A 26,231-nucleotide genomic window follows, 5' to 3' on the forward strand; every position below is an offset into this window, starting at 1 on the left:
TTTGTTCTAAAAGGCCCAGAAACAAATTTCGCACGGGGCCCTTAAACTCTCAGGCACGGCCCTGTTTATAAAAAAACCGAGCGTTTTTAATCTACTTAGGTGCTTTTCTCAAAGCCCATTGATAGGTTAACCAGGGGGCTCCACATATGTAATAAAAACTACTATTGTTGACTAATGTTTACTTTAGCTCTGGTGGTAGATTCTCTAGGCTTCCAACCCAAAGGCACGGGTTCAAAACCCTTTAACTGCCTCACCACCTCTTTTAAGTTTCATTTTAGTTTCAAACTAAGTAACCAATTGTTATAGGAAATCTTGTTTTTTGCTTGGATACACTCTTGGGTTTGTATTTTTTCTACTTAAAGTGCTATTGCATAATAAAAACTTCCTCTGCGTAACCGCTCTGCTTAACCCTAGAGAGAGAAAGAGATCGAGATCTAGTATCCGGCGAAGGGACTCCCTTCGCCGGAATTTCCTCTTCTATGTATTTCGTTCTTTCTTTTTTGTCGACTAGTATTTCTTTTCTCTTCAAACTTATCATTATAGAGTCGTATGAGAGGTAGAGATGAAGACGGTGGTTAGGGTGTTAGGCTGACTATAGGATCCTAGATCAGAATAGATAACTGTTTTTTTCTGAAGTTCTTACATTTTTGGTGATTCTCTCATTTTAGAGAAGTAAATCAGGAAATGGTTATTGAAGATCTTCATCCAACTTCTGTCAATTGGGTCATAAAGAGAGAAATCCCTAGTTTGAATTCCTATCAACAAACTAAAATGAATACTGTTTATAATATGGGTAAGGGTGGTAAGGGTTTGGTGAAAGATTGGGTGGTGGTTAGAAATCGGGGACACATTTGGAGGCAAAATGCAAATCTTCGCCATTAACGCCTCAAGATTACAACTTCTACAATTAGCCAAGCATGGAGCGAACAGAGTTGATCCCTATACAGAGTAAAAAGAAGGTTCGGCCTTAATATTCTTTAGATATATGGTGGTTCTTAGGTTGGTTCCCTTAATTATTTACCTTTTGAAGATATAGTATTTGTGTAAAACTAAGATGGACGGGAAAGAAGCTTGGGTTCTTGGAGATTTAAACTTTGCAATTAGGGTTCCTGCTGACATGCTAATCATCACAGTCACTCTCTGCTATTCTGTTATAGCCTTGGATGGCTAATCCTTCGGATTTAGACTTTGAAAGTTTATGTAAACAGATATGAAAGCTATGGACGTATGTGGCCTCATATGCACAATCGGTGGGCGCCGAAAAGGCGATCTGTTTGGAGGAGATTAAAAATGAAGCCGTCCATCCAGTTAGTGATGCGGAGCAAGGGAGAAAAGAGAATTATTAGTTTTTTTATGCTTATTACAATAAAGGTTATGTTTCTCTGTTGGTCTTTAGGGCCTGTTTTGTTGGTCTTTAGGGCCTGTTTTGTTGGTCTTTAGGACCTTTTTGTTATTTTCGTTTTTTTATTCAGGACCGAGTGTTTTGATCATGGACCACCATTGAGAGTTTTCTTCATCATCTTACAACTCTCTTTACCGATGTACCGGAATTAGAGGCGCAAATCGGAGTTCTGCACGCCGACGGTTGACGGCGAGAAGAGAAGAAGATGAAAGAAACATCAGTTATATAAATACCTTCAAATGATTAGTGGCGACTGTTCCAGAAGCAGCACACCAGTTAGATCAGGCAGCTCTAGCGGCACCCCAAGTGGGCATAACTTGTCTTGTGTCTCCGGTTATGGTTGTGTCTTTGTTGTTTAAACTTCATGTTGTAATTCTCATTAGCCTATTGGCCTTTATATGAAGTTTGATTTCCAAAAAAAAAAAAAAAAAAATTATTATAACACGAGAACTTTATATTAATGATTAATTAAATTATGTGACTTTTTTGTTCTTTAAAATGTTGAATGATTAATAAAGATCTATCGATATTTTGGTACTCTAATGCTACGTTTATTTGTAAATTGTCTTGTATCTTGTAAGACCCTATGTATTTTATGTAGAAGCTTATTTTATAAAGTCTTCCGCCCCTGCCCGCATTGCACATGAGACATTAAACAGTTTGTTCTTTGTCCGGGTGTCTACCGCAGTTTGACCGGGTGCTTTTAGCGTCACCTAACTAGTGATTATAAATTGTCATAGGCCCCTAGATAGAAATAGTAGCCGAAAAGCCAAAACCTTTGATGAAACGAAAGAAGAAACTACCCCAAATAAGGCAAAAATTTTATAGCCGTTTATCGATATTACATCCCACCAAAGTCTAGTTGGTCATTGGCAGTATCGAACTGTGAGCTTTAGTTCTTCCTCTGTTGCGTGTGAGACTAGCCATTAATAGATAGATTCCTTCATCTTCCTCGAGATTCATATCTCAAGTTCCCGTTACTGGTGGAAATTTACCGAAAGACATATAAGACGGAACTTTGAGTATAAAAAGAACTGGTACACTGTCCACGTGTTGTAAATTTATTGGGAAAACTACACACCATCATGTGATATAATGTGGACAAATAGTCGGTGCCCCGAAGACTGTGTCAAATTCTAATGGGGTTAGAAATGTGTACGGTTGATACTACACTTTAATACTTAATTTATTTACATAGTTGATGATACGTGGTAGAAATGCTTAGGTACTACGTAAACTCGTAGGTTTGGTGGTAAATACGCTGTCACAGCCACATGAGATCAGACATCCTGAGGCTGAGGTACAGGATCCAATGAGATTTAAGGGAAAAAGTCAACTTTTATCAGATAGATCCTCCTTGCTTTTTCTTCACTTTCAACAGATTTATTCTCACTTGCCTTTTGTGTGTTTGGATCGTTCTAGCTTGAGACTTAAGCAAGAGAAATGGTGAACGGTGGTCGACCTTTTAAATGGCCATCCAAGCACATTGGGTTGCCAAGAAGATTATAGCTCGATTAAGAAGTATTGTCCATAATGAGTTTCCTTGTTTTTGTATTTTTTGGTTAATAGAGGATAAAATAAAAAAGCATATTGTTTGTAGCTCCATTTGCGTGCAAGAACTTCTTTTTTCATGTTATTAAAGTGGAGCTAGGAATTTGAGTATGTGCGGGTTGAACTTATATTAAGGGTTCACGAAAATTTATAATTTCTATACACCCCCTTTCATAGTGCTAGTTCACATTTTAACATTTATATTTAGAAAAATTTAGAGTTTTGGCTAAATTACATCATTGTATCATTGGATTCATATCTATCTTTTATACAAAATAGACATTATTGGATTTAATACCAATAGGAATCTTTGTGGATGTCAATGTATGAACTAGTTTAAAATAGTGAAGAACTTTATTGCTAGTAAGGGAACTAGTTTAAAATATAAGAGAAATATGCACAAGAATTAAACCTTAAAATAGTGATGAACTTTATTTATGTTATAGTTATTGAAGTTAATAGTTGTGGATGTTAATATAAGAACTAGTTTTAAAATCAAATACAACCGATAAGGGGACTTGAACACACGACCTCATGGTTATATACCCCTCGTCTAACCAACTGGGTTTCTGAAGTCTTTGGTTAAAAAATCAACGCAAAGTATAAGTCAGGTGGGAAGACTCGGGCTACATCGTAAAAAAAGGCAACATAAGGTAGAAGTTACAGGAAGGAAGACTCGGGCTGCAGCCCGGCTTAGCCCACTTGTAGCTCCGCCCCTGCATGTTACCGTTATAACACAATTAACTAGTTATCACTTTAAGAAAAAATTCGTTGACGACCTTAAAAAAAACAATTTTTTTTCTTCTCTCCTTTCTCTCTATTTTTTTTTTCTTTCCTCTCTCTCTATAACAGATCTAGAGAGAAGAGAAAGTAAATTATAAAATTTGTTTTTTTTGTTTAAGGTGTCGTTTGGCAACACTAAAATAAGTTACTTTTTTGCTTATTTAAGTAGAAAAGTCAAAAAGTTAGTTTGGTACGCAAAAATTATCGACTTCATTTAAGTTAAAATTTGACTTTTTTTTTAAGTTAAATTTTTTGGCTTTTGACTTCAAAGTAAAGTAACTTTTCTTTGAAACATGCATGAATTTTACTTGACGAATTTTTTTTTTTGTCTATCTCGCTCCACTACCACAACTAAACTTCTACCATATCATTCTACCCTCACCACCACCACAACAAGCATTGCACCTCCCCCACCACCCTACCTCAACTACCACCACCACATTCGTACCACCACCATACACCACCACACCTCGACAATAACTACTTCGTAGCTCCACCAGCACCACCATCACCGTACCTTCACCACCACCACCTTACTTTCACCGTCACCACCACCACCTTATCTTCACCGCCACCACCATCATCACCACCACCATCCTTCACCGCCACCACCACCAACATACCTTCACCACCACGATCATACCTACATCGTTACCACCTACATATCTTATCCACCACCTTTACCACCATCACCGTACCACCTCCACCATAACTCCGTCACTATCACTCACATACCTTATCCACCACCACCACCGTATCCCAACCACCACCGTATTTCCACCATCACCACCACCGTACTTCCACCACCGCCATACTTCCACTATCATCGCCACCATCATACCTCCACCACCACCGCTGCCACCTACCTCTCTACCACCACCACCACCATCAAACCTCAACCACCAGCACACCCCATAACCATACCTTCATGGCACCACCAATATCACTACTACATTGCATACAAGAGTAATCGTGGAAATCATAAATAAATTCAATTAAAATCAGGTATCTCTATAAAAAAGGAAAATAAAATTATCAAAAGTAAATTGAGTTACCAAACTAACTTTTTGACTTTTTTACTTATAAGTAACATTTTTGCCAAACATACTTTTGAAACTTTTTTACTTTTTTAAAGCAAAAGTACTTCTACTTTTGATTGCCAAACGACACCTAAATGTCGTCGGTGAAGACGATGAGGTGGCAAGAAGGTGAGGTGGGAGAGAGAGGTAATGAGATGGAGGAGAGAAAGTGATGACTAGTTAATTGTGTTATAACGGTAACTGAAAAATGGGGTCATCTGGATATTTTTGATAAAGTAAGGGGCTAGGCAGGAAATCGGTCATAAAGTTGGGGGGCTATTTGAGAAATAACCCATTTGATTTTAGTCCCTATGTACTCTTTAATAGCAAAGCCTTATTTAAGGAGAAAGTAAAAAAATTCCAACTTTTAGGTTTTGTAAAATAACCAGTGTAGCTCTGTAAATAGTTTTGACCAACTAATTGTATTCCACTTAAATTGTGATTCTAATTTATGCTGGAAACTAGAAGCTTTATAACCTCAACAAAAAAAAAAATAGAAGCTTTATAGTAAATGTCAAATTTTGAAATGAAATTAAAAGAAGAAACAACAATGATTGATCAAGATACATCTCAAACAAGGAATGTATGTGACTTGTTCTCTTTTGCGTGACACAAAATGTTCAAATTTACCAAAGATGCATGGTGAACAACTTTTTTCCCCTCAAATAAATGTAAGTTTAGCTATCCGCCGAATTCAGTGTCTAATTTATATTCCAAGCATAATTGGCTAAAAATGTAATTTAGAAATAAATATCTAACATTTATGCCATGAATTAAACTTATGGCATAGAATGTCCTAAACAGGGTCTACACCAATTGTGTTTTTTAAATAAATTCGTCATTACTTTTCTATATTGTAGCGGATAACACCTATCATAGTAGAACAACTTATCCCCTTGCTCTCAACAAAAAAAAAAAACAACTTATCCCCTTAAATACGAGCTTATTACATATATGATGTATCAAATGTCAAATATCATGATATACGTAGATCGTAGTCGTCTTCAAAAAAAAAAAACACCAACAAAAGAAAAGAAAAAAAAAAAGGAAAGAAAAAAAAAAGGAAAGAAAAAGGAAATAGGAGTAGCAAGAGATATCCAACGTTCACTTGTACGTTCTATACCGACTGACACCAATACAGTAAGTAAGGAAACGGTCAAGTTGGTGGGTTCCGTCTCTATCGGGTAGTGGACCAGCCGAGTAAGCTAGTGGTCCGTTGAGAATTCAGTCTTTCTGGGTCCCACTTTTCCTCCTTCCTCTTCAGTCTCCCTCACAATAAAGTCACGTCCACACTTCTCCCCACACCCTTATCTCTCTCTCTCTCTCTCTCTCTCTCTATCAATCTCTTTCCACTTTCTCTCTACAACCAAGTTCATTTTACGACAGTTCTCTTATAGGATTTTTTTTACAGAAGTAAAACTCACATACCCCTTTTCTCTCTCTAATCTAATCCTTCTTCCATGCTCTGTAAACCACAGAACCAGAGCATGGATCGTCTCCTAGCTATTTGTTTCTCTATCTCACTCCTCTCAGTCTTTGCTCTCGCCGGTAAATACTATTTCCAAAACTAACAACTTTGTACCTCTCTCTCTCTCTCTCTCTCTCTAACTTACACTTTTTGTATCTAGTAATAACTAAATGTTCTCTGTCTCTACATTTTGCAGATCCAGGTTTGATCGGAGTAAACTACGGTCGAATAGCAAACGACCTCCCATCACCAACAGAAGTAGTAAAGCTTCTCAAATCTCAAGGCGTTGGTCGAGTTAAGCTTTATGATACTGATTCCACAGTTTTAAAAGCCCTCGCCGGAACTAACATCAAAGTCACCGTCGCCTTACCTAATGAACTTCTCTTCTCTGTCTCTCGCCGTCTCTCTGCCGCCTACGCCTGGGTTCAACAGAACATTTCCTCTCACTACCCATCAACCCAAATCGAAGCTATAGCAGTTGGTAATGAGGTTTTTGTTGATCCCAAAAACACAACCAATTTCTTAGTCCCCGCCATGAAAAATGTTCAAGCTGCTCTGGTTTACTTCAAATTAGACTCTTTCATTAAAATTTCTTCCCCAATTGCTTTAACTGCTCTTCAATCATCTTACCCAGCTTCATCTGGTTCATTCAGAACCGACTTAATCGAACCAGTAATCAAACCCATGTTAGATTTTCTCAGAGAAACTAAATCTTATCTAATGGTTAATGCTTACCCATTTTTCGCTTATGCTGCTAATTCAGATGTTATACCTTTAGATTATGCTTTGTTTCGTGAAAACCCAGGTGTGATTGATTCTGGTAATGGATTACATTATTCAAATCTATTTGAAGCTCAAATTGATGCAGTTTATGCTGCTTTAAATTCATTAAAATACAGTGATTTGAAAATGGTAGTTACTGAAACTGGGTGGCCATCAAAAGGAGATGAGAAAGAAATTGGAGCAAGTGAAGAAAATGCATCTGCTTATAATGGAAATTTAGTTAAAAGAGTTCTTAATGGTGGTGGAACTCCATTAAGACCTAATGAAAACCTAGATGTTTACTTATTTGCTCTGTTTAATGAGAACAAAAAACCAGGTCCAATTAGTGAGAGAAATTATGGGCTTTTTTACCCAAATGAAGAAAAAGTTTATCAGATACCATTAACAATTGAGGAAGTCAAAGGGTGGAAGTCGACACCGGTCAACAGTGGGAAAACTCATTCCCCGGCACAAACTCAGACGAGTCCAGTTAAAGGTGTCGGAAACGGAAGTCCGGCGGCAAGAGGGAATAAGAGTTGGTGTGTGGCTAATGAGAAAGTAGGGAAGGAGAAATTACAGAAAGGATTAGATTACGCTTGTGGAGAAACTGATTGCCGTCAGATTCAACCAGGTGCCACTTGTTACGATCCTGATACACTAGGTGCACATGCTTCTTTTGCATTCAATGCATATTATCAAAAGAAGGGGCGTGCGAGTGGGAGCTGTGATTTCGGTGGCGCAGCTTACGTCGTATCAGAACTACCAAGTGCGTATTTTATCTTTTGTCTCTAACATATTTGCTATTTTGTTATGGTGCATTCTAGAATCAGTGGGGTTATGATTTGCTAAAATGCACTAGATAGTGGGGTGTGGTTTTTACCGACTTGAGTAGATCTAAAAAATATCTAGTGGGGAAGGAGGGTACTAGTTTCCATCATATAACCAACCATTTCACATGTTGTTGGTTTCTGTGTGTGATGATAAGTTTGTGGGGCCTAGGTTTGGTCAGACCACTGAGAGTTGTGGTATAAGATTAGAGTTCTCTCTCTCTCCTTCCATTGCTGGGATCCAAGATGAAGACTTTTTGAAAGAGTATCAATTAGATCTGTAGAGAGGTTTTAAATCTAAAAATCAATGGGCTGTGAATACCCCACCATAATGACTTCTTGAGTATAGTTCGATAAAGCGGTTAGTATCGCTAGCAGTTTAGAAGACAGAGTCTTGAAAAATCCTTTGCCGTAACATATTTTAAGAGATGACAGCGCCTTTGAAAACCTATAATAACTTTTTCTCTTTTGTGTTCTTTGGTTTAGAAAAGTAACAACAAGAAATTGATGTTGTATTTTTTGTTTTGTGCAGAAATTGGGAAGTGTGAATTAGAGGCAACAGATGGTGTTAATGGTAATGGTAATGAGAAGGAGGATTCAACAAAAACAGGACATATTTTGGTACAAAAAGATAACAATACACAAAAGGATGAGGTTGATGTCAATTTCTCAAGTAGATTAGTATTACCAAGTTATTCCTCTTGGTTTTGTTGGGTCATGTTAGTTTTAGTGTATTTATCATTCTAATTAAAAATTAGCAAGTAGGTTGAGGGATAATTAGTTCACTTGTTTTTGACTTATTTTATGTAATTATAATCTGATTAGTTCATTTCTTTTGCAATTAATATATATATTTGGAATATTTAGGTTTTGGGATATATATGAGATTGTCATTTACTCATGAAAGGTCTACCTTCTTCTTAAAAAAAAAAGGGGGAAGTTTACCCACTTTGACATTTTGGAAATAATTGGCGAGGTTAACCTCTCATTATTCAATAATAACCGAGGTTGGTTGGTTGCTGCCTATTTAAGGTAAAACCAAAACTAAACTAATTAATGGGCGAGGTTAACTTCCTAGTAAGACTGAAACCAAACTAATTATGTGTATATGTGTGGTTAGAAGAAGAAAAACTATAGATAAATAAGGATTATTTCCCAAAAGACCCTTAATTTGTGACTAACTTCCCGCTAACTTTCTACTTTATAAAAAGGCCGCGGCTTTGGGGAATAAAGAAAAATCTGGAATAAAGACCAAGTCCGTCAATATTGACTTATGGAACATATTTATCTCTTAACCCAAAAATATACTTGATTGAAAACTGCCCCCTAATCTTCATCTTCTCTCTCCCTCTCCAAAACTTCCTACCACTGCAAATATTCCGGCCGCCACCATTTCCGACACACTCTCTCTATCTATCTCTCGATATCTCTCTTTCTCATTGTTTCACTCTTTCTCGCTTTCGCTCTCTAGATCTAACTCTGCAACACATTAGATGGGTTGATTTCTGGCGTTGATTTGTCTTGCAGAAAGTACTGTTTGATCCCCTTCTTTTTCAATATGAATTTGAACTTCAGGAAGAACAGATTGATTAGGAATAGAAGAAGAAGAATCTGGGAGCTTGTGTTGTACTTGATTAGTGTAACTATTTTTTTTTGATGAAAAGATTAGTGTAACTAAGATTAGGGTTTTCGAAACAGAGTCATGATTGACGCCTAGATTTGGAAGATTTTCTACAAGTACAAGAAATGATACAGGTACAATAAAGAATAAGAAGAATTACTGAGTCTAATACAAATAACAATCGAATTAAATACGGTAACTGTGTCTCCAATAGACATGGCTAGAGTTTAGAGAGAGAGAGTTCCCTGGAGAGAGAAAGAAGTAGTTGTTGGTAAGGGAAATTTGGTGATATTAGAATTTGAAGGAAGATCTATCTAGTTGAGTAAAGAAGAAGAGTGAGTGTAATCATTCATCAATTATAGAAGTCCAGTCAGATCTGTCTTTTTTTTTTAGTTTGTCCCACTACAAGTATCATGTATTCATGTCTGATGTGTTTAGTTTTAATGGAGGATCTATAAAGATGAGTTGATATGTCTTGCAGAGTTTAAATGTTGGTGTTTTGATTGTGGGGTTTTTTATTGGGTTGTGTGCATTGAAATGGATCTGAATGAGGGTGTATGAGGAGCCATTGGAGAAACCCAAGCAACAGATTCTACAAGTTTCTTAGGGTTTCAGTGAAGGGAGAAGATGAAGAGAAGGGAGCATATTTCAATCAAGTCAATTGTTGAACTAAAAAGTAAATATGCCTCCTTAGTCAAAATCGGTTGACAAAATCTTTATTCCCTAGAGATTTTTTTTTATTCCCCAAAGCCCCCACCTATAAAAAATACTCAGATTGTCATCTTTTTCCGTTAAATGTTTGTTAACTCTCTCTGCCCCATCTCATCACGTCCACGTCATCTCTCTCGCCACTTTATCATCTTATCCGATAAGGTCGTCGACCGGTCAAAATTTTCGGCGACCTTCATACTTAATTTTTTTTCTCTCTCTCTCTCTACCTCACCTCACTCTTCCCAGACAATTGTCGCCGGCCGAAAAATTTTCCGGCTTGCGACCTTCAAACATAAAAAAATTATCTTTTCTCTCTCTAAACACCTGGCGAAAGGGTATCCCCAAACCCTAGTGGAGAGATAAAAAAAAAGAAACCAAAGAAAAACTTTTTATTTTTTTGTAAGTATAAAGGTCGCCGAAAATTTTGGTCGGCTGACGACCTTATCGGAGAAGATGAACACTCCGGCGAAGGGGTTTTCCCAAACCCTAGTGGAGAGAAAAAAAAGAAAAAAAAACTTTGTTATTTTTATTTCTTTTAAGCATGAAGGTCGCTGAAAATTTTGATCGGCTGACGTCCTTATCGGAGAAGATGATTAGGTGGCGAGAGGGATGACGTGACAGATAGAGGTGATGAGATGGAGGAGACATTGGTTGACAACGTGAAAGGGTAGTTTTGAGAGAGGGAAAAAGTATTTAACGGACATGTGACGATAATAAAAAAAGAGAGTCATTTGGATATTTTCGATAAATTTAGGGAGTTAAGCAAGAAGCACGTCATAAAATAGTGGGCCATTTGCGGAATAAAGCCTCAAACTCTATTGGGTACTGCCGTAGCCCGTAGAAAGACGTCGTAAAGTTATATCTCATTTTCCTTTCTTTATTAGAGATTTATGTTTTCTTTGTTGCTATCTAATCTGAAAAAATTACTTAAAATATACAAGCACAACATTTTTTTTAGGTAGAAGTTATGGAATGTATCAAACATTTTTGTTTTTTGGATGAGAAATGTATCAAACATGGTTTCCAACAACCACATGACATGGAAAACAAAAAGATTGTCAAAAAAGTGAACTTTGCAAAGTTCATGGGTGGAGTGGGGACCAAAATAATTTTTTGTTTTTTGGAGAATAGAATTCTAAGAGCATCTCCAATGGGAGCTCCATCCCTCCAAAAAGTACAACTTTTGGAGGGATGGAGCTCCAAACCATCTCCAATGGTTCTCCAAATCTCCAAAGATTTGAAGAACCATGAATAGTACTTCTTCATACATGAAGGGGCACTATTCAACTTCTCCATATCTATTTATTTGGTCCTTTTGCTTTTATGTGTTTAGTTTAAGTCCTTTAAATTATTTTTTTAGTCCTAATTTATTGTATAAGTTCTTACTTATTCATTTTAAGTCCCTACTTTAATTTTTTTTTGTATTAATTAAGTTTCATTTCAACATATATTTTGATTAATAAAAATAAAATATATTGTAATTTTGTTTTATAAAGATTAACATAACTAAATTTTCATTAATGGAAATAGATAGTACAACTCGAAACTAAGACAAATTAAACTGAAAAACTACGATAATTCTTCCAAACATCTTTAACAATTTAAAGATTAATCAGTTATGTGAAGCCTCACCTTTTCTTGCCCACAAATGATCAATCAAAGCATCTCGTAACGCATAATTTTCTTTTCATGCAATCTTTTTTTTATTTGTTTTTTCTAATATATTAGTGAATTTCAATATAATTATTATGTCTTTTTTAATTTACTATATATGTAGTAAATGAGTTTTTGTTTAAATGTTAGATTAAAATAATGTAGGAAATGTTTTGAAGGGGGGATAGAGATGGAACCATAGGAGAGCCCCTCCAAAAGTGGGCCCCAAATTTGGAGAAGATGCTCATTTGGAGGGGCATTTGGAGAACAACCATTGGAGATGCTCTAAGAAAGGGTTAAAACTCAAATGAGGATCCCACTACGTTGTGGACTATCTTGTAGTAAAATAATAATTTGTCCTCCAGAGAAAAGATTCCCATTGCCTCCAATTTGACTCTAATTCCCTCTCTTCTTCACGTTAATATCAAACAACGTCACATGGGAGTATTTCAAAAAAAAAAAAAAAAAAAAGTCACATGGGGGATGTATAGAGGTGTAATCCTCCATTTTTTTGATTCTGACTGAACTTTCCCCTTACTAAGTTTTGCTTTTTTCAGTTACTATTATAACTCCGTTAACTAGTCATCACTTTTTTCTCCTCCATCTCATCTCCTCTCTCTGCCACCTCATCTTCTCGCCATCTCATCGTTTTTACCGACAAAAGTCGCCGGCCAGCCAATTTTTCAGCCGACGACTTTCAGACATAAAATAAATAAAAATTCCTCTCTCCAAATTATGGTCTGCGAACAACCATTGAAGGTCTGCGACCAGACCTTTGAAGATCTACGACCAGACCTTTGAAGGTCTGCGAACAAACATTCAATGGTCTGTTCATAGGCCATGATCTGGTTCACCAGATCTAGAGAGAGGAGGGAGGAAAAATTTTTTTACATTTTTTTTTATGTTTGAATGTCGCCGACCGGAAAAATGGCTGGCCGGCGACCTTTGCCGGTGAAGACGATGAGGTGGCGACAAGATGAGGTGGCAGACAGATGAGATGAGATGGAGGAGAGAGTGAAGGATTTATCCGTTCGGTCTGAAGTAGATGTCCTTCCGAAGGAGTGTCCTTCGACCAAGGTGGCAATGCGATCAATTTGTCAGTTAGGATAACGATGACCACACGTAAAGATCATCCAGTCCGGTCCAATTAGGGGTCGTAATGCTTTGCTAGAAGCCAACTACGATCGTCGGATCAAGGAGTTGATTCGCGACTAACATAGACCGGATCCTACAACGGGTTACACATAAGAGTGGTAGCTTGATCGGAGAGAATTGACTAGACGGGAACTGGCTAAAGTTCGATGGGATTCAACTGGAAAAGCCGAAAGGGTCCGAATGGAGATTCGGGACAAGATAGAAGGAAGGCTCATTGGGCCGGCCATGAGATGGCCGACCAGAGTAAGTGGGCCGACCATATAAGGCCCATGGTGGGCTGCCCTGGCCGGCCACACTTAAGGGATTATCAAAATACCTCAAAAGGGTATTTTGGTAATTATCTTTTCTGTGATCCGAAAATAGAAAACCTAATTTGAATGAGATTCTAATTAGGGTTTGTCTATATATTGGGTCAGTTGTGAACAGAAAAGGTGTGGATTTTTCTCTAAGGAAAAATATACAGCTATTGGAGAGAGGAATATAGAGAAAAAACTCCCGTTCTATCAATCTAGTCAAGAAGAAGAGTTCTTCTCAACCTTCTAGTAAGTCCTAGCAGTCTGAAAGGAAGGGATCGGAGATCAAGTCAATTCACTCGGTGTCTCAAGTAGAGGAGCTACAATTGGAGTTCTCGATCTTTGCATGCGATTGGAATGGTTCGAGGGAGAAACTCGTTAAGGTATTTATCCCTCTCTAGTTCATTGATTAGTTTATCCATAACGATCCTGGGCAATCTAGTGTTAAACATGTGATGTTTGAGATTCCGCTTAGAACACTAGTTAGTGTATAGGATACACAAAACCCTACAGAGAGAAGTGATGACTAGTTAACGGAGTTAGTGTAACAGAAAAAGGGGGCCATCTGAGTATTTTTCATAAAGTAGGGGGATAGGAGGAAGCTGGTCACAAAGTTAAGGGGGGGTAGTGGATCAAGACATTGGGGGACATTTTCATGTCCCCCAATGTCCGTGTTATTCGTTGGGGACATTTCAAATGTCCCCAAATGTCCGTGTTATTGGTTGGGGACATTTTAAATGTCCCGAAATGTCTGCGTTATTGGTTCGGGACATTTCAAATGTCCCGAAATGTCTCCAAATGTCCGTGTTATTGGTTGGAGACATTTCAAATGTCCCGAAATGTCCGTGTTATTGGTTGGGGACATTTTAAATGTCTCCAAATGTCCTTGTTATTCGTTTGGGACACGAATTTGGGGACATTTCAAGACAAATTAGTTTTGGGGACATTTGGAGACATTTTAGTGTAAATTTGGAGAGCTTTTGGAGAGAAAATGTCTCTCAAAATATGGAAGACATTTGAGGAAACTTGGGGACATTTCAGTGAGGAAGAAAATAAAAATTATTATTATTATCAAATTAGATTAAATAATATATAATAAATAATATATAAAATATTATCATATTATTAAATTATACTATTATTATATTATTATTATATTACTATATTATATTATTATTATATTCTCTTATTATATTATTGTATTATTATATAGTATTATATTATAATATTATTATTCTATTATAGTAATAATGATATTATTATCATATTACTATATTGTGCTATTATTATATTATTATATTATTATAATATTACTTTATTATTATATTACTATATTTTATTATTATAGTAATATAATATTATTATATTATATTTTATTATTATATTAATATTTTATTATATTATATTTTATTATCATATTATATTATATTATATTGTATTATTATATTATTATATTATTATATTATTATTATATTATTATATTATTATTATATTATGTTATTTTATTATTATATTATGTTATTTTATTTTATTATATTATTATTATATTAATGTCCACAGATATCTACAGATGTCTATCAATGTCCACAGATATCTACGGATGTCTACGAAAATCTACGAAAGTCAAAAAATATATTTCAGATTAGTGGTACAAATATATCATTTCATATGATTATATAATAATGATAATATTAAAATAATAACAATTGTCCATCAATGTCCTCAGATATCCACGGTTGTCTACAAAAGTCTAAAAATATATTTTTGAAATATGAGTAAAAATATATTATTTCATAATTCATATGGTTAAACAATAATAATAAAATTAAAATAATTGTCTACCAACTGTCCTTCAATGTCCTCGGATATCCACAGATGTCCACAAATATCGAAAAATATATTTTTGAAATATGAGTACAAATATATTATTTCATATGGTTAGACAATATAAATGTCTACCAATTGTCCTTCAATGATGAGATAATAATAATAATAATAATAATAATAATAATAATAAAGATAATAATAATAACAATAATAGTAATAATAATAATAATAATAATAATAATAATAATAATAATAATAATAATAATAATAATAATAATAATAATAATAATAATAATAATAATAATAATAATAATAATAATAATAATAATAATAATAATAATGATAATAATGATAATAATAATAATAATGTCCACTACACATTTGGTCCATGGATTCAGTATGTTGAAATGTCTCCGGAACATTTTGTCCGTGAACCAAATGTCTTGAAATGTCTCTTAAGACATTTTGTCTATGAATCAAATGTCTTGAAATGTCTATAAAGACATTTTGTCTACGAATCAAATGTCTTGAAATGTCTATAAAGACATTTTGTCTACAGACAAATGTCCCGAAATGTCTTGAAATGTACACGGAACATTTTGTCTCTGATTGTCCCCTAATGTCCCCCAATGTCTTGATCCACTACCCCCCCCTAAGAGTTATTTGGAAAATAACCCTTATTTTTTTATTTGTTTTAAATCTACTAACTTAATAGTTTTATATATTAACTATTAAAATTAATAATTGAAATTTAATATCAAATGTATGAAATTGAAAAACAACTCTATTATATTAAAATATAAATATATTATTTATGTTAATCTATAGCAATTAACATTATTCATTAAATACGATTATTTATTTATTAAAATATTGATAAATAATATTATTAATTAACAACTTACTATTTTTATTTATTAAAAGAACAAATATCTTATACAAAAAAAATATTATTACGTTAATTTACGGAAATTAGTATTATTAATTTATATATTAACTTAAATACTAATTAATAATATTATTTTTAAACTATAACATATTTTTTTAATTAGAATATTAGTTAACAAAATTATTTAGAACACAAGTGCGGGGGACACAAATGTCAACTTATAAATAAAATAAATTATATCAAAAAATAAATAATTTATTTATGTTAATTTGTAACAATTTATATTATTAATTATATAATATTAACCATTTAATAATATTATTTATGAAGCATAACATATTTATAAACTGAATATCAATTAGAAAAATTACTTTTTAATTAGAATACAAATGTACGAGATACAAATGTATATTTATAAAAAAAAAATCAAGGATTATCTAAATATAATATTATTTTATTAATTTTGATATTAATTAAAAATATTAATTATTTATAATATTAATTAGTAATTATTTTCTAATTGAATTAAATTATTTACTAATTAAAGTATTAATTAATATATTGTTTAGTAATATAATTTATCTAAATGACTTTTCGAGGAAGGAGTTTTTACATATTTAACTCAAATATCGCGTTCTTCAACAATGAACGAATTAAGAGGCAGGTCTATTGTTCGTCAACTTGAACTATTTGAATGAGTTCAGATATTTTGTCACAACTAATCTTGTCGTCTTAGGTTATCTATATGATAGCATATAAAGTATTAAAAAAAACGATTAAAAGTCTTTTAGTGAAATAATACGATTACATACAAAAAGAAGATTAAAAATATATAAAATATTAATCAATATTAATAATTAAATAATATTAGCTATTTATATTAAAAAAGATACTATTTATGTTAATTTGTATCAATCAATATTAATAATTAAATAGTATTAGCTATTAATATTACATACTATTTAATAATATTATTTCTTAATCATAACATATTTCTAAGCTAAATACTAGTTAACAAAATTACTTATTAATTAAAATACAAGTGTGATGAGATATAAATGTCTATTTAGAAAATATATTAAGAATTATCTAAATATAGTATTACTTTATTAATTTTGATATTAATTAATAATATTTATTAATTAGAATACTTTTAAATAATATTGTTAATTAAATTATTTACTAATTGGAATGTTAATTCAATCAACTCACTTTATTATCTTAGTCGAATAGTATGACTTGTTTATTATTTTGTTATACTTTTTTATGGCAATAAGGGAACTTTTTTATTAGAGACAAGACAACACCATTCAAGAAAAAATATTTTTGTATTGCTTCTCTTCATCCACGTCTCCTCCAGTGGGCACCCTAAACGCTCCCGGTCTTCCTGTTTTTTTGCTTTTATTATTATTATTTTTTTTTTTTTTCTGCGGTTTCTTCTGATTCTCTTCCAACATCTTGCTTCTTCTGCATCTCTCTCCTCTTGATCTGCTTCTTTCTTCGAAGTGCTCAGATACAACTTACTTCAAGTCAGGAACGTTGTTTTCATCGATAAGAAAGGTTGTGATTAGTTCCCCGCTCTTTACCAAGGATACGCCAAACTCGCTTGGTTCGTACGGTTGGCCAACTCGTATCATAGCAGTTCTGATTAGTTTATAAATTTCTCCGTACTCAATGTCAAACTTGTAGTTTTGGAAGACATCTGTCGCGAATCCTGTGATATCGTATGCTCGGGTTAGGAATGATGGTTCTGCATCTTATGTTGAACAAGTTCTAAAAGGACAATAAGCGAACTATGAAAAACAATTTCAGTATAAATAAGTTTGCTATCTACGATTAAAGTACGATTGCTCTCGTATAGTCTGACTTGTTTAAAAGGATCAACTGTTGATTGCCCCCAAAGCTCAAATAATAGGCCTCGTGCAACCTTAACTAAAACCCGAATGACATCTAAAACTACTTATCAATTGTACAAAAATTACTTTTTAATTAAAATACAAGTGTGATAGGATTTAAATGTCGATTTATAAAATATTGTAAGGATTATCCAAATATAATATTACTTTATTAATTTTGATATTAAGTAATAATATTTATTTATTAGGATACTAATAAATAATATTATTTATTAATTAGAGTACTCATTCAAATAATATTATTAATTAAATAATATAATTAACTAATTAATATTATTAATTAATAATACTAACTAAATTAATTTATTTACTAATTATAATGTTAATTGTCAACAGTTGGTAGCCCAAGTGGTTCCAAGGTGTTGACATAAACTCCAGAAATCCCTGGAGGTCTGAGGTTCGAATCCCAGAGAAGGTGGAATCTTTGGTTATTTGAATTGGGGTTATTAGGGTGTAAATAATGTTGTTGGGCTTTAGGTCATGTCTTGTTGGGCTATAGGCCCGGTTCTGTTAGTGTTTGAGTGGGCGGTTATTGAGCTTATCACATCTATGATGTATCAAGTGCCAAATGTAACGACATACGTAGATCGTAGTCGACTTCAAAAAAAAAAAAAAAAAAATTATAATGTTAGTTTAAGGGTTATTTCCTTAATAGCCCCCAACTTTGTGACCAGTTTCATGCCTAGCCCCCTACTTTATCAAAAATACCCAGATGACCCCCTTTTTGGGCTTTTTCAGATTCTGTTATAACACCGTTAACTAGTCATCAGATTCTGTAGAGAGGGAGAGAAGAGTTAAATATTTTTTTTTTAATGTTTGAAGGTTGATGGCCTGAAAATTGGCCGGTCGACGACCTTCGCCTGTGAAGATGATGAGGTTGCGAGAAGATGAGGTGGCACCGGAAAACAACTAGGGGTGTGTTTGATACAGGTTTTTCCCCGAGAAAGTAGAAAAACTTTCTCCAAAATTTATATTTTCTATGTGTTTGGTGGCCGTTAAAGGGAAAAGGAAAAAGTTAGTCACGTGACTTAATTTCCCCACTTCACTCAAAATGGTTTCTTTCTTTCTAACAATTGAGAAAAACATGAGTCAACTAACATTGACTAATTTTTGAAAAAGTTTTTACACTCCGGATACTTTTCTTAATTCCAATTTATATATTACTAGGGTATAACCCGTGCCCGAGGGCACGGATAGTTATATCAATCAATATTCAACGAAATTATCGAAGAAATCAAACGAACATCAAGTTGTCATAAACACATATTACCAAGAAATGTAATAATGAAGAAATCAAACTGAACGATATGAGTACTAAACTCTAGAACTTGTTATTTTTCAATTTGATAGGTTATTTTGGAAACAAATATTATGAGAAAAAAGAAAAAGGAAATGGGTTATTTTATTTCTAAAGCTGTGTTGTGCAAGTAATAGTTTTTTTTATATAGGTTATTTTATTTCTAAACCTGATAATCTTTTTTTTTTTCTTTATATAACTTATTTTTCTTAGATAGGTTATTTTATTTCTAAGAAGGATTATATTGTAATATAAGGGAAAGACTTCTAGACAATATACATAATTAAATAAGGATGTTTGTCCCAGTCAGTATTTTTTCATTCTGTTTTATTATATAAATTTTCTAAAGTTACCCTTAAAAGTCCAATCTATGCGTTCTTTTCTATAGGCACTCCTTATTTTCCCATTCTTTATCAAACATTTTAAAAATAATTTCACATGTGAAAATTTTGATTTTCTTTTCCACTATAAAGAAACTCATTTAAACATCAAAATGTTTTTACACAAATCAGACGGATCCTCAGTTATTGTAAGCAGATTTTTCTATGTGAATGTGAAGAAAAGATTTTTGAGTAGAACTTTGTTTTCTTTTACTTGTTTAAGGCTGCAAAAATGATATGCAGGAGTCCTTAGTTTACAAGAAGTCTTGTTGGGCATTAAACAGTGTAAACAGTACAAGGGATCAGCAAAACATTTTGTTTCATTCCATTTGGCTGGAAATTGAAACTTCCATGGGCTTGTGGAGTAAGATGTGATGTTTTTTTGTTTGAAAGGTTGATGTGATGTCATTTATTTGAACAGACATTTGATTTAACTTGAAGTTTTTGGTTATAAATCTATACGGTGCCTCTAAAGGGGTGTCCATCCTTTCGTTCTTAGTCAATTTCTCTCTTGACCCGCTCAGCGTGAGACCCACATATTGGACAGTCTGAGGACTCTCAGATTGGGCCTAATATGTGCTCGTCAGATTAGGCTGCCCACCAATTGGAGTCGGAAGAGAGAAAAAGGCCCAAGAGTAACATGAAGGGGCGCCGATAGACACACCCGAATCCATTATCTAGCTATTAATATTTTGGCTATATTCCTTGACTAGTTTGTACTTTGTAGAATATTTCCCCATCAAAGTTATTGAATATGGTGTTTTTTGTTTGGAATATTGTATCAAAAGTATGTTACTGGTATTGGGGGCTTGAATTGTATTTAGTTATGCTATTTAGTATTAGACAATTTGCATCTCTTTTTCTCCTTTGCTTGGGACTGGAATTCTAATATGGTTAGAATCAGGAAAGTTCTTTCTTCGATTTTTTATATTTAGTTTATATTCGATTCACCTGTTTTGTTCTTACGTCCTACCTAATGATATGATTTTGGTGTTGTCTTATTCGATTTGTGCATACAATTTCATATGTAGTATTAGTATGCGAGTTTTTCATGGACTATATTAATCGAGTCGTTACAAATGCCAGATATGTATTGCCCGAAGCACTTCAGCTGGTTTAGAACATATTTTGCCATGGATTTTTCATCACAAAGTTGTTGGAGTTAAACCCTCCTTGTTTGTGAAGATGTTGGTTACAGGTTATAAGTATAATTCCTTCAGCTGCCTTTATTCTGTCTCTTACTACCATTATCTTGGATCAGCTAAAATACTGAATGTTGGATGAATAAATTAAAGAAGGACAAATACCAACTGCCTCCCATATGATATAACTTTTTTTTTTCTCTATTAATTAGAATTTGAGATAATTGTGTATTAAGTAGCATGTTGTTAGCTAGCTTCTCATCTCTGACTTATGATCTATTGTTTGCTTGTAGCTGTCTTATTCCTAACCACTTTGTTTGCTTGTAGCTTCTCATCTCTGACTTATTTGCACAAAAGAAAAAGTAACTTTAACATAGACTGAATGGAACCTAACTAAAAATTGTTCAAATTGGAATTGACAAAAAAAAAAATAGAGGGTACAAAAATAAACAATTTGGAATGTGAGTGAAAGTTTGGTGCCGAAAGTGAAACTTTAAACATTGCAAGGGGCAAAACAAAATGAACCTAATGGTTAAGGTTTTTTTTTTGTTGAAGGGAAATCAAACACAGTTTCAAAAAAATGTAAGTCTGACGAGTAAGCTTAGTTACCAATTATGGAAAGGTAAATTCAGTTACCAATTAATTAAAATCGACGGGAAAGTGAAAAAGCCCAAGAAATAAAAGAAAAATAATTGAAGTAATGAGCGGGATTCAAACATGAGTAATGCTAGAAGGGGTACAAGTCAAAGCTTACACCATACCTAAACGAAATCAACTCTTTTTCTCTCTTGATGAATTTTTTGACTTTAGATAGACGGTTGATTTTTGTTTACGTCTAGAGTAGGTCTACGCACGTTTGTTGCATCTTCTATCATTTTTCTTCAACCACATGTTAGCTAGAGTAATGAAACACCATCTTGGAAAGGTCATTTTTGTGTCAAAACAATACCTAGCACGACTAAGCTCAACCTTGGTTTGAGCCACCGGTGCAATCGCATGGTAGCCAGAAGCCACCATCACGCTAACTCCCACACCTACGACTTCTCCCACCTCTCTTTTCTTTCTCTTTCCCTTTGTGTAAAACGTTTTTCTTTGCCAATCGGGATTTAAAATATTTAGGAGATGGGAGAGGAGTGAGGATTATATATGTATAATAATATGTAGGCCGTATCATCAACAACTAAATATTAAAAGAGAGAAAAGGGACATCTGTTTATTTTGGATTGGCAGATGAAAACTATGAGCAAACAATAGTCCAGTAGTTCCCCACCACCATCTCCTCTAATTATTTGGGAGACGAAAATTTATAACATACATAGAGATAGAGAGGAGACTGGGAGATACCAATTTCTAATTGCATATCTGCTTTTTTTTTTTTTTTTTCATTAAGGGAAATCAGAAGATTATATAGAAGCACAGAGGAAATGGGAGAAGGAAAAGATGAAGAAGAAATTCTACTGCTCACAGACCTTTCATCATCATCATCCTCATCAGATGGCCATTTCAAGAGAACTGGTTTGTAATTTAAACATGCATGAATGCTTAAACTTCTTTTTTTTGGAATTAGGGAACATTTGGGTGAATTTAAAAAGGTATAGATTCTAGGGTGCATCTATAGGACGCCCTTCATTTTACTCTGGGGGCATCCTTCTCTCTTCCTGCCTCATAGACTGGTGGGGTAGTCCGAGGATACTCAGACTAGACCTAATCCGTGCTAGGCTCGAACAACACAGACCAGGCCCTGTCTGAGAGCTCTCAGACTGCCCCAATACGTGGGTCTCGGATGCTCAGTCTGAAACCCACGAGAAGTGCCAACAGAGAGATGAGCTAAGGGCGAAAAGATGTGGGCGCCCTTAGAGCACCGGAGTTTCTAGGTTAGGTGTGATAATTGAATGAGATTTTTAATTAATTGGTGATGATGGATGGATGAAGGGACATATTGGACGGCAATAGCGCATATAATAACAGCAGTGATAGGGTCAGGGGTGTTGTCACTGGCATGGAGCACGGCTCAGCTAGGGTGGATAGCAGGACCAATAGCCATGGTGTTATTTGCAGGGGTCACTGTTGTTTCTTCATTCCTTCTATCAGACTGTTATAGATCTCCTGATCCTGAATTTGGTCTCATCAGAAATCGCTCCATCATTGATGCTATCAAGTTGAATTTAGGTACCTACTAATAGTAATATCCCCCATTTTGTGCTTATTAGATTTATCTCAACTACTTGCCCCGCGTGGAAACAAAAATTCTATTTATCCCTCCATTTTAGTCCCTCCCCCAGCCCTCCGCCGATGTGGCAACATATCACTTGATTACATTTTCTCACAATTCTCTCTCCAATCGATCCACACTCAAGTGATATGTTGCCACATCGGCGGAGGGCTGGAGGAGGGACCAAAATGGAGGGATGAATAGAATTTCAAATGGCTGAGTCACACTAGGCGCCAACTATCTTGATTGCCCATTACAACCGTACCTACCACCTCAACTTCAACACACTTTCAAACTAAACCAACTCACTCTAAGAGCATTTCCAACCGTAAATCTCTAAAGAAAAAAAAAAAACCGTGGTTGGGAGCGTCTATAGGCGCCCCCAAAAGTATTGTTGGCGCACTTCCTTCTTCGCATCTCCACGGATTGGGACAGTTCGAGGACATTCAAACTGAGACATTCCCAAGGCACTCAGACTGAGTCTAGTCTGTGCTATAGTCCATGCTGGGCTTGAATAACACGAACACATGCCAGCCCGAGACGGTTGAACTACACTAATTTGTTGGCCTCGAGCTTCTCAGTCTGAGGACTATGAGGAGTACTCAAAGAACGATGGGTTAAGAGCAAAATGACGGGGGCGCCTTTAGAGGCACCCTGATAACGTTGGGTTATTTTCAATCTTATGAATTTGCACCAACCACAACTTCTATGGACAGAGATAATGAGTTTGGTTGAAGGAATCGTGAAATGTTTGGAATCATAATTCGAATGGGTTCTCGAATCTATGGATTTATGATTCCAGAGAATTTTTGTTGGTTTATTGGGTGACTAAAATAACATTTATATCTTTATGTTGCCAAAATAATGTTATTTTTCTAACATAATGGCAAAAAATGTTGAAGTACATATATATACATTCAGGAAAGAAGAGCGCAATATGGTGTGGAATTTGTCAACAGACAAGCTTGTTTGGAACAGGGATTGCATATACTATTACTTCTGCCAGTAGCATGAGGTACCTTCTTCTACCTACCTATATATTACACGTACGAAGGAATTTAGATCGCTATTAATGCGTGTAGTTGTTAATGTGACCACATAACTCGAGTTTCGTTCTTTGTGATTTGTTCTAAATTGTTAAGAATGTTTGTTTACTTATTTGATGTTCTGTATAATGCAGAGCAATCCAAAGATCAAATTGTTTCCATAAAGAAGGCCATGAAGCTCCTTGTTTATTTGGAGATACATATTTTATGCTTCTATTTGGAGCTATTCAACTTGTCTTCTCTCAGATACCAAATTTCCATGAAATGGAATGGCTCTCCATCATAGCTGCAGTCATGTCCTTGTCTTACTCTTCAATCGGATTTGGACTTGGCTTTACCAAAGTTATTGGTATGGTTTTTTCTACTCTAACATTGTCATCATCTTACCAATCTCGAATGACTTTTTCAATATCTTTACAACAATATCTAAGAATACCCGATAACCAACGAGTACCTGCATTCTTATAGGTTCCGATTCTGGATCTTTATATTATAGAACTGGAACCAGAAGCGCTAGGAACCGGAACTTTTAATAGATTTCGCTTCTGGTAGTGAGATACCCTAACCGAAACCGACCAGTTGACATCCTGGTTGTCTCATTCTATCTGTTGTTTCAAAAAGGGCACCTCATAGTTATGGTTAAAATGTGAAACCAAGATATCAGCATTTCAATTTTTTTAATTTTGAACTGCAGAAAACGGAACTATCAAGGGGAGTCTTGGAGGAGTACCCATGCCGAGAGTAGCTCAAAAACTATGGAAGATTTGCCAAGCACTTGGAGATATCGCTTTTGCCTATCCATACTGTGTTGTTCTTCTTAATATACAGGTTTTGATTCTTTCTCTTACGACGAAAAGTTGGTTTCAAGGATCTTATGGTCCCAAAATTTCTATATATTTATGAATGAAAACGCTAATTCTTCACTAAAAAATGTTGTGAGAATGAAGGACACTCTGAAATCACCACCACCTGAAAACCATACCATGAAGAGAGCATCAATGACATCAGTCTCAATCACCACCTTCTTCTACCTCTGCTGTGGATGCTTTGGATATGCTGCTTTTGGAAATCAGACTCCCGGAAACCTTTTGACGGGGTTTGGATTCTACGAACCGTACTGGCTTATTGACTTCGCTAATGCTTGTATCATTGTCCATTTAATAGGAGGATACCAGGTATAACATATGTTTATTGAACATTAAGCAATTAAATTCCTCAAATTCTCTTATTTGAAATTAGTTTTTCATGGTTTCGGTCGGGTAGGATTGAGTTAAGTGATGTTAGTATTTGACGAAAAAGTGTCTTGGAAACGATAAATTATTTTATGGTTTCTTGTGATTCTTTGTAACAACATTTTTGTTTTGAAGCAGATGTTCAGTCAGACAGTCTTTGCATTTTTTGAAGGATTTTTTGAAGAGAAGTTCCCCAACAGTAGCTTCATAAACAAATCTTACACAATCAAAGTTCCTTTGCTCCCACCTCTTGATCTAAATCTTCTCAGGCTATCCTCTCGTACCATTTACGTTATATCAACGACAGGAATAGCTATTCTTTTCCCTTACTTCAATCCGGTGTTGGGAGTATTGGGCTCTATGAACTTTTGGCCCGTGACAATATATTTTCCCGTTGAGATGTACATTGTGCAGAGAAAGATACAGGCTTGGACAAGACAATGGGTTATGCTTCAGACCTTTAGCATTGTTTGTTTGATTGTTGGCATGATTGCTTTAGTCGGATCAGTTGAGGGTCTTATAAGTGCTAAATTAAGCTAAATCACTCTGATTATTTGTATTTGAGTGAGAGACGAACAATTATTCGTCATGTGTAATTGTATATATAATAAGTGATTGTAGATGTAATAATATGGAAGTATGGGTAGGTTGTGAATAATGAGTGTGAAGAAATTGATGAAAGAAAATCTGTTTTCCACTTATAAGCATAGGGAACTCATACTTCAAAATGAGCATAGGGAACTCATTTTATAACTAGAATGAGCATAGGGAACTCATAAACTCCCAGTTTTTTTTTTTGTTGAACCAGAAACTCCCAGTTGCTCTTGGATACTATAAAATGCCAATTACAAATACTTCAAAATAACAACAATGTGGCCTTTCAGATTTTGGAGGTCCGAAACGAATTCTAAGAATGTAGCCAACATTCAAATTGCAAGAAATTTATATTCGAATACCCTACATCTTTCTAACACTTAATGTGGGG

The 26,231-nt window shown here is 34.6% G+C and overlaps 2 protein-coding genes across 2 annotated transcripts; both read left to right on the top strand.

The window, feature by feature from the left end:
• Positions 1-6,077: 6,077 nt before the first annotated feature.
• LOC147552308 (glucan endo-1,3-beta-glucosidase 14-like) lies at positions 6,078-8,747 on the top strand. Its single transcript, XM_086667736.1, has 3 exons — positions 6,078-6,363; positions 6,480-7,811; positions 8,405-8,747. The coding sequence occupies exons 1-3, from the start codon at positions 6,276-6,278 to the stop codon at positions 8,617-8,619; spliced, it is 1,635 nt and encodes a 544-aa protein (XP_086523862.1). The 5' UTR covers positions 6,078-6,275; the 3' UTR covers positions 8,620-8,747.
• Positions 8,748-21,873: 13,126 nt separating this feature from the next.
• On the top strand, positions 21,874-25,932 carry LOC147552309 (putative amino acid permease 7). Its single transcript, XM_086670955.1, has 7 exons — positions 21,874-22,271; positions 22,689-22,925; positions 23,890-23,983; positions 24,149-24,363; positions 24,709-24,842; positions 24,962-25,189; positions 25,385-25,932. The coding sequence occupies exons 1-7, from the start codon at positions 22,181-22,183 to the stop codon at positions 25,784-25,786; spliced, it is 1,401 nt and encodes a 466-aa protein (XP_086527081.1). The 5' UTR covers positions 21,874-22,180; the 3' UTR covers positions 25,787-25,932.
• The last annotated feature ends 299 nt before the right edge of the window (positions 25,933-26,231 follow it).

Source organism: Eschscholzia californica, unplaced genomic scaffold (assembly GCF_041429995.1).
Source record: "Eschscholzia californica isolate CP2 unplaced genomic scaffold, dmEscCali1.0.p SCAF_3, whole genome shotgun sequence".
NCBI classification, from domain to species: Eukaryota; Viridiplantae; Streptophyta; class Magnoliopsida; order Ranunculales; family Papaveraceae; genus Eschscholzia; species Eschscholzia californica.

What these genes read in the sequence shown, in the direction of transcription:
- LOC147552308 (XM_086667736.1), top strand. Translation starts at nt 6,276, where the DNA reads ATGCTCTGTAAACCACAGAACCAGAGCATGGATCGTCTCCTAGCTATT. An exon ending in CTCAGTCTTTGCTCTCGCCG is followed by an intron (nt 6,364 to 6,479) that starts GTAAATACTATT and finishes TACATTTTGCAG; the next exon opens with ATCCAGGTTTGATCGGAGTA. An exon ending in CGTCGTATCAGAACTACCAA is followed by an intron (nt 7,812 to 8,404) that starts GTGCGTATTTTA and finishes TGTTTTGTGCAG; the next exon opens with AAATTGGGAAGTGTGAATTA.
- LOC147552309 (XM_086670955.1), top strand. Translation starts at nt 22,181, where the DNA reads ATGGGAGAAGGAAAAGATGAAGAAGAAATTCTACTGCTCACAGACCTT. An exon ending in TGCTATCAAGTTGAATTTAG is followed by an intron (nt 22,926 to 23,889) that starts GTACCTACTAAT and finishes ATATACATTCAG; the next exon opens with GAAAGAAGAGCGCAATATGG. An exon ending in TGGCTTTACCAAAGTTATTG is followed by an intron (nt 24,364 to 24,708) that starts GTATGGTTTTTT and finishes TTTGAACTGCAG; the next exon opens with AAAACGGAACTATCAAGGGG.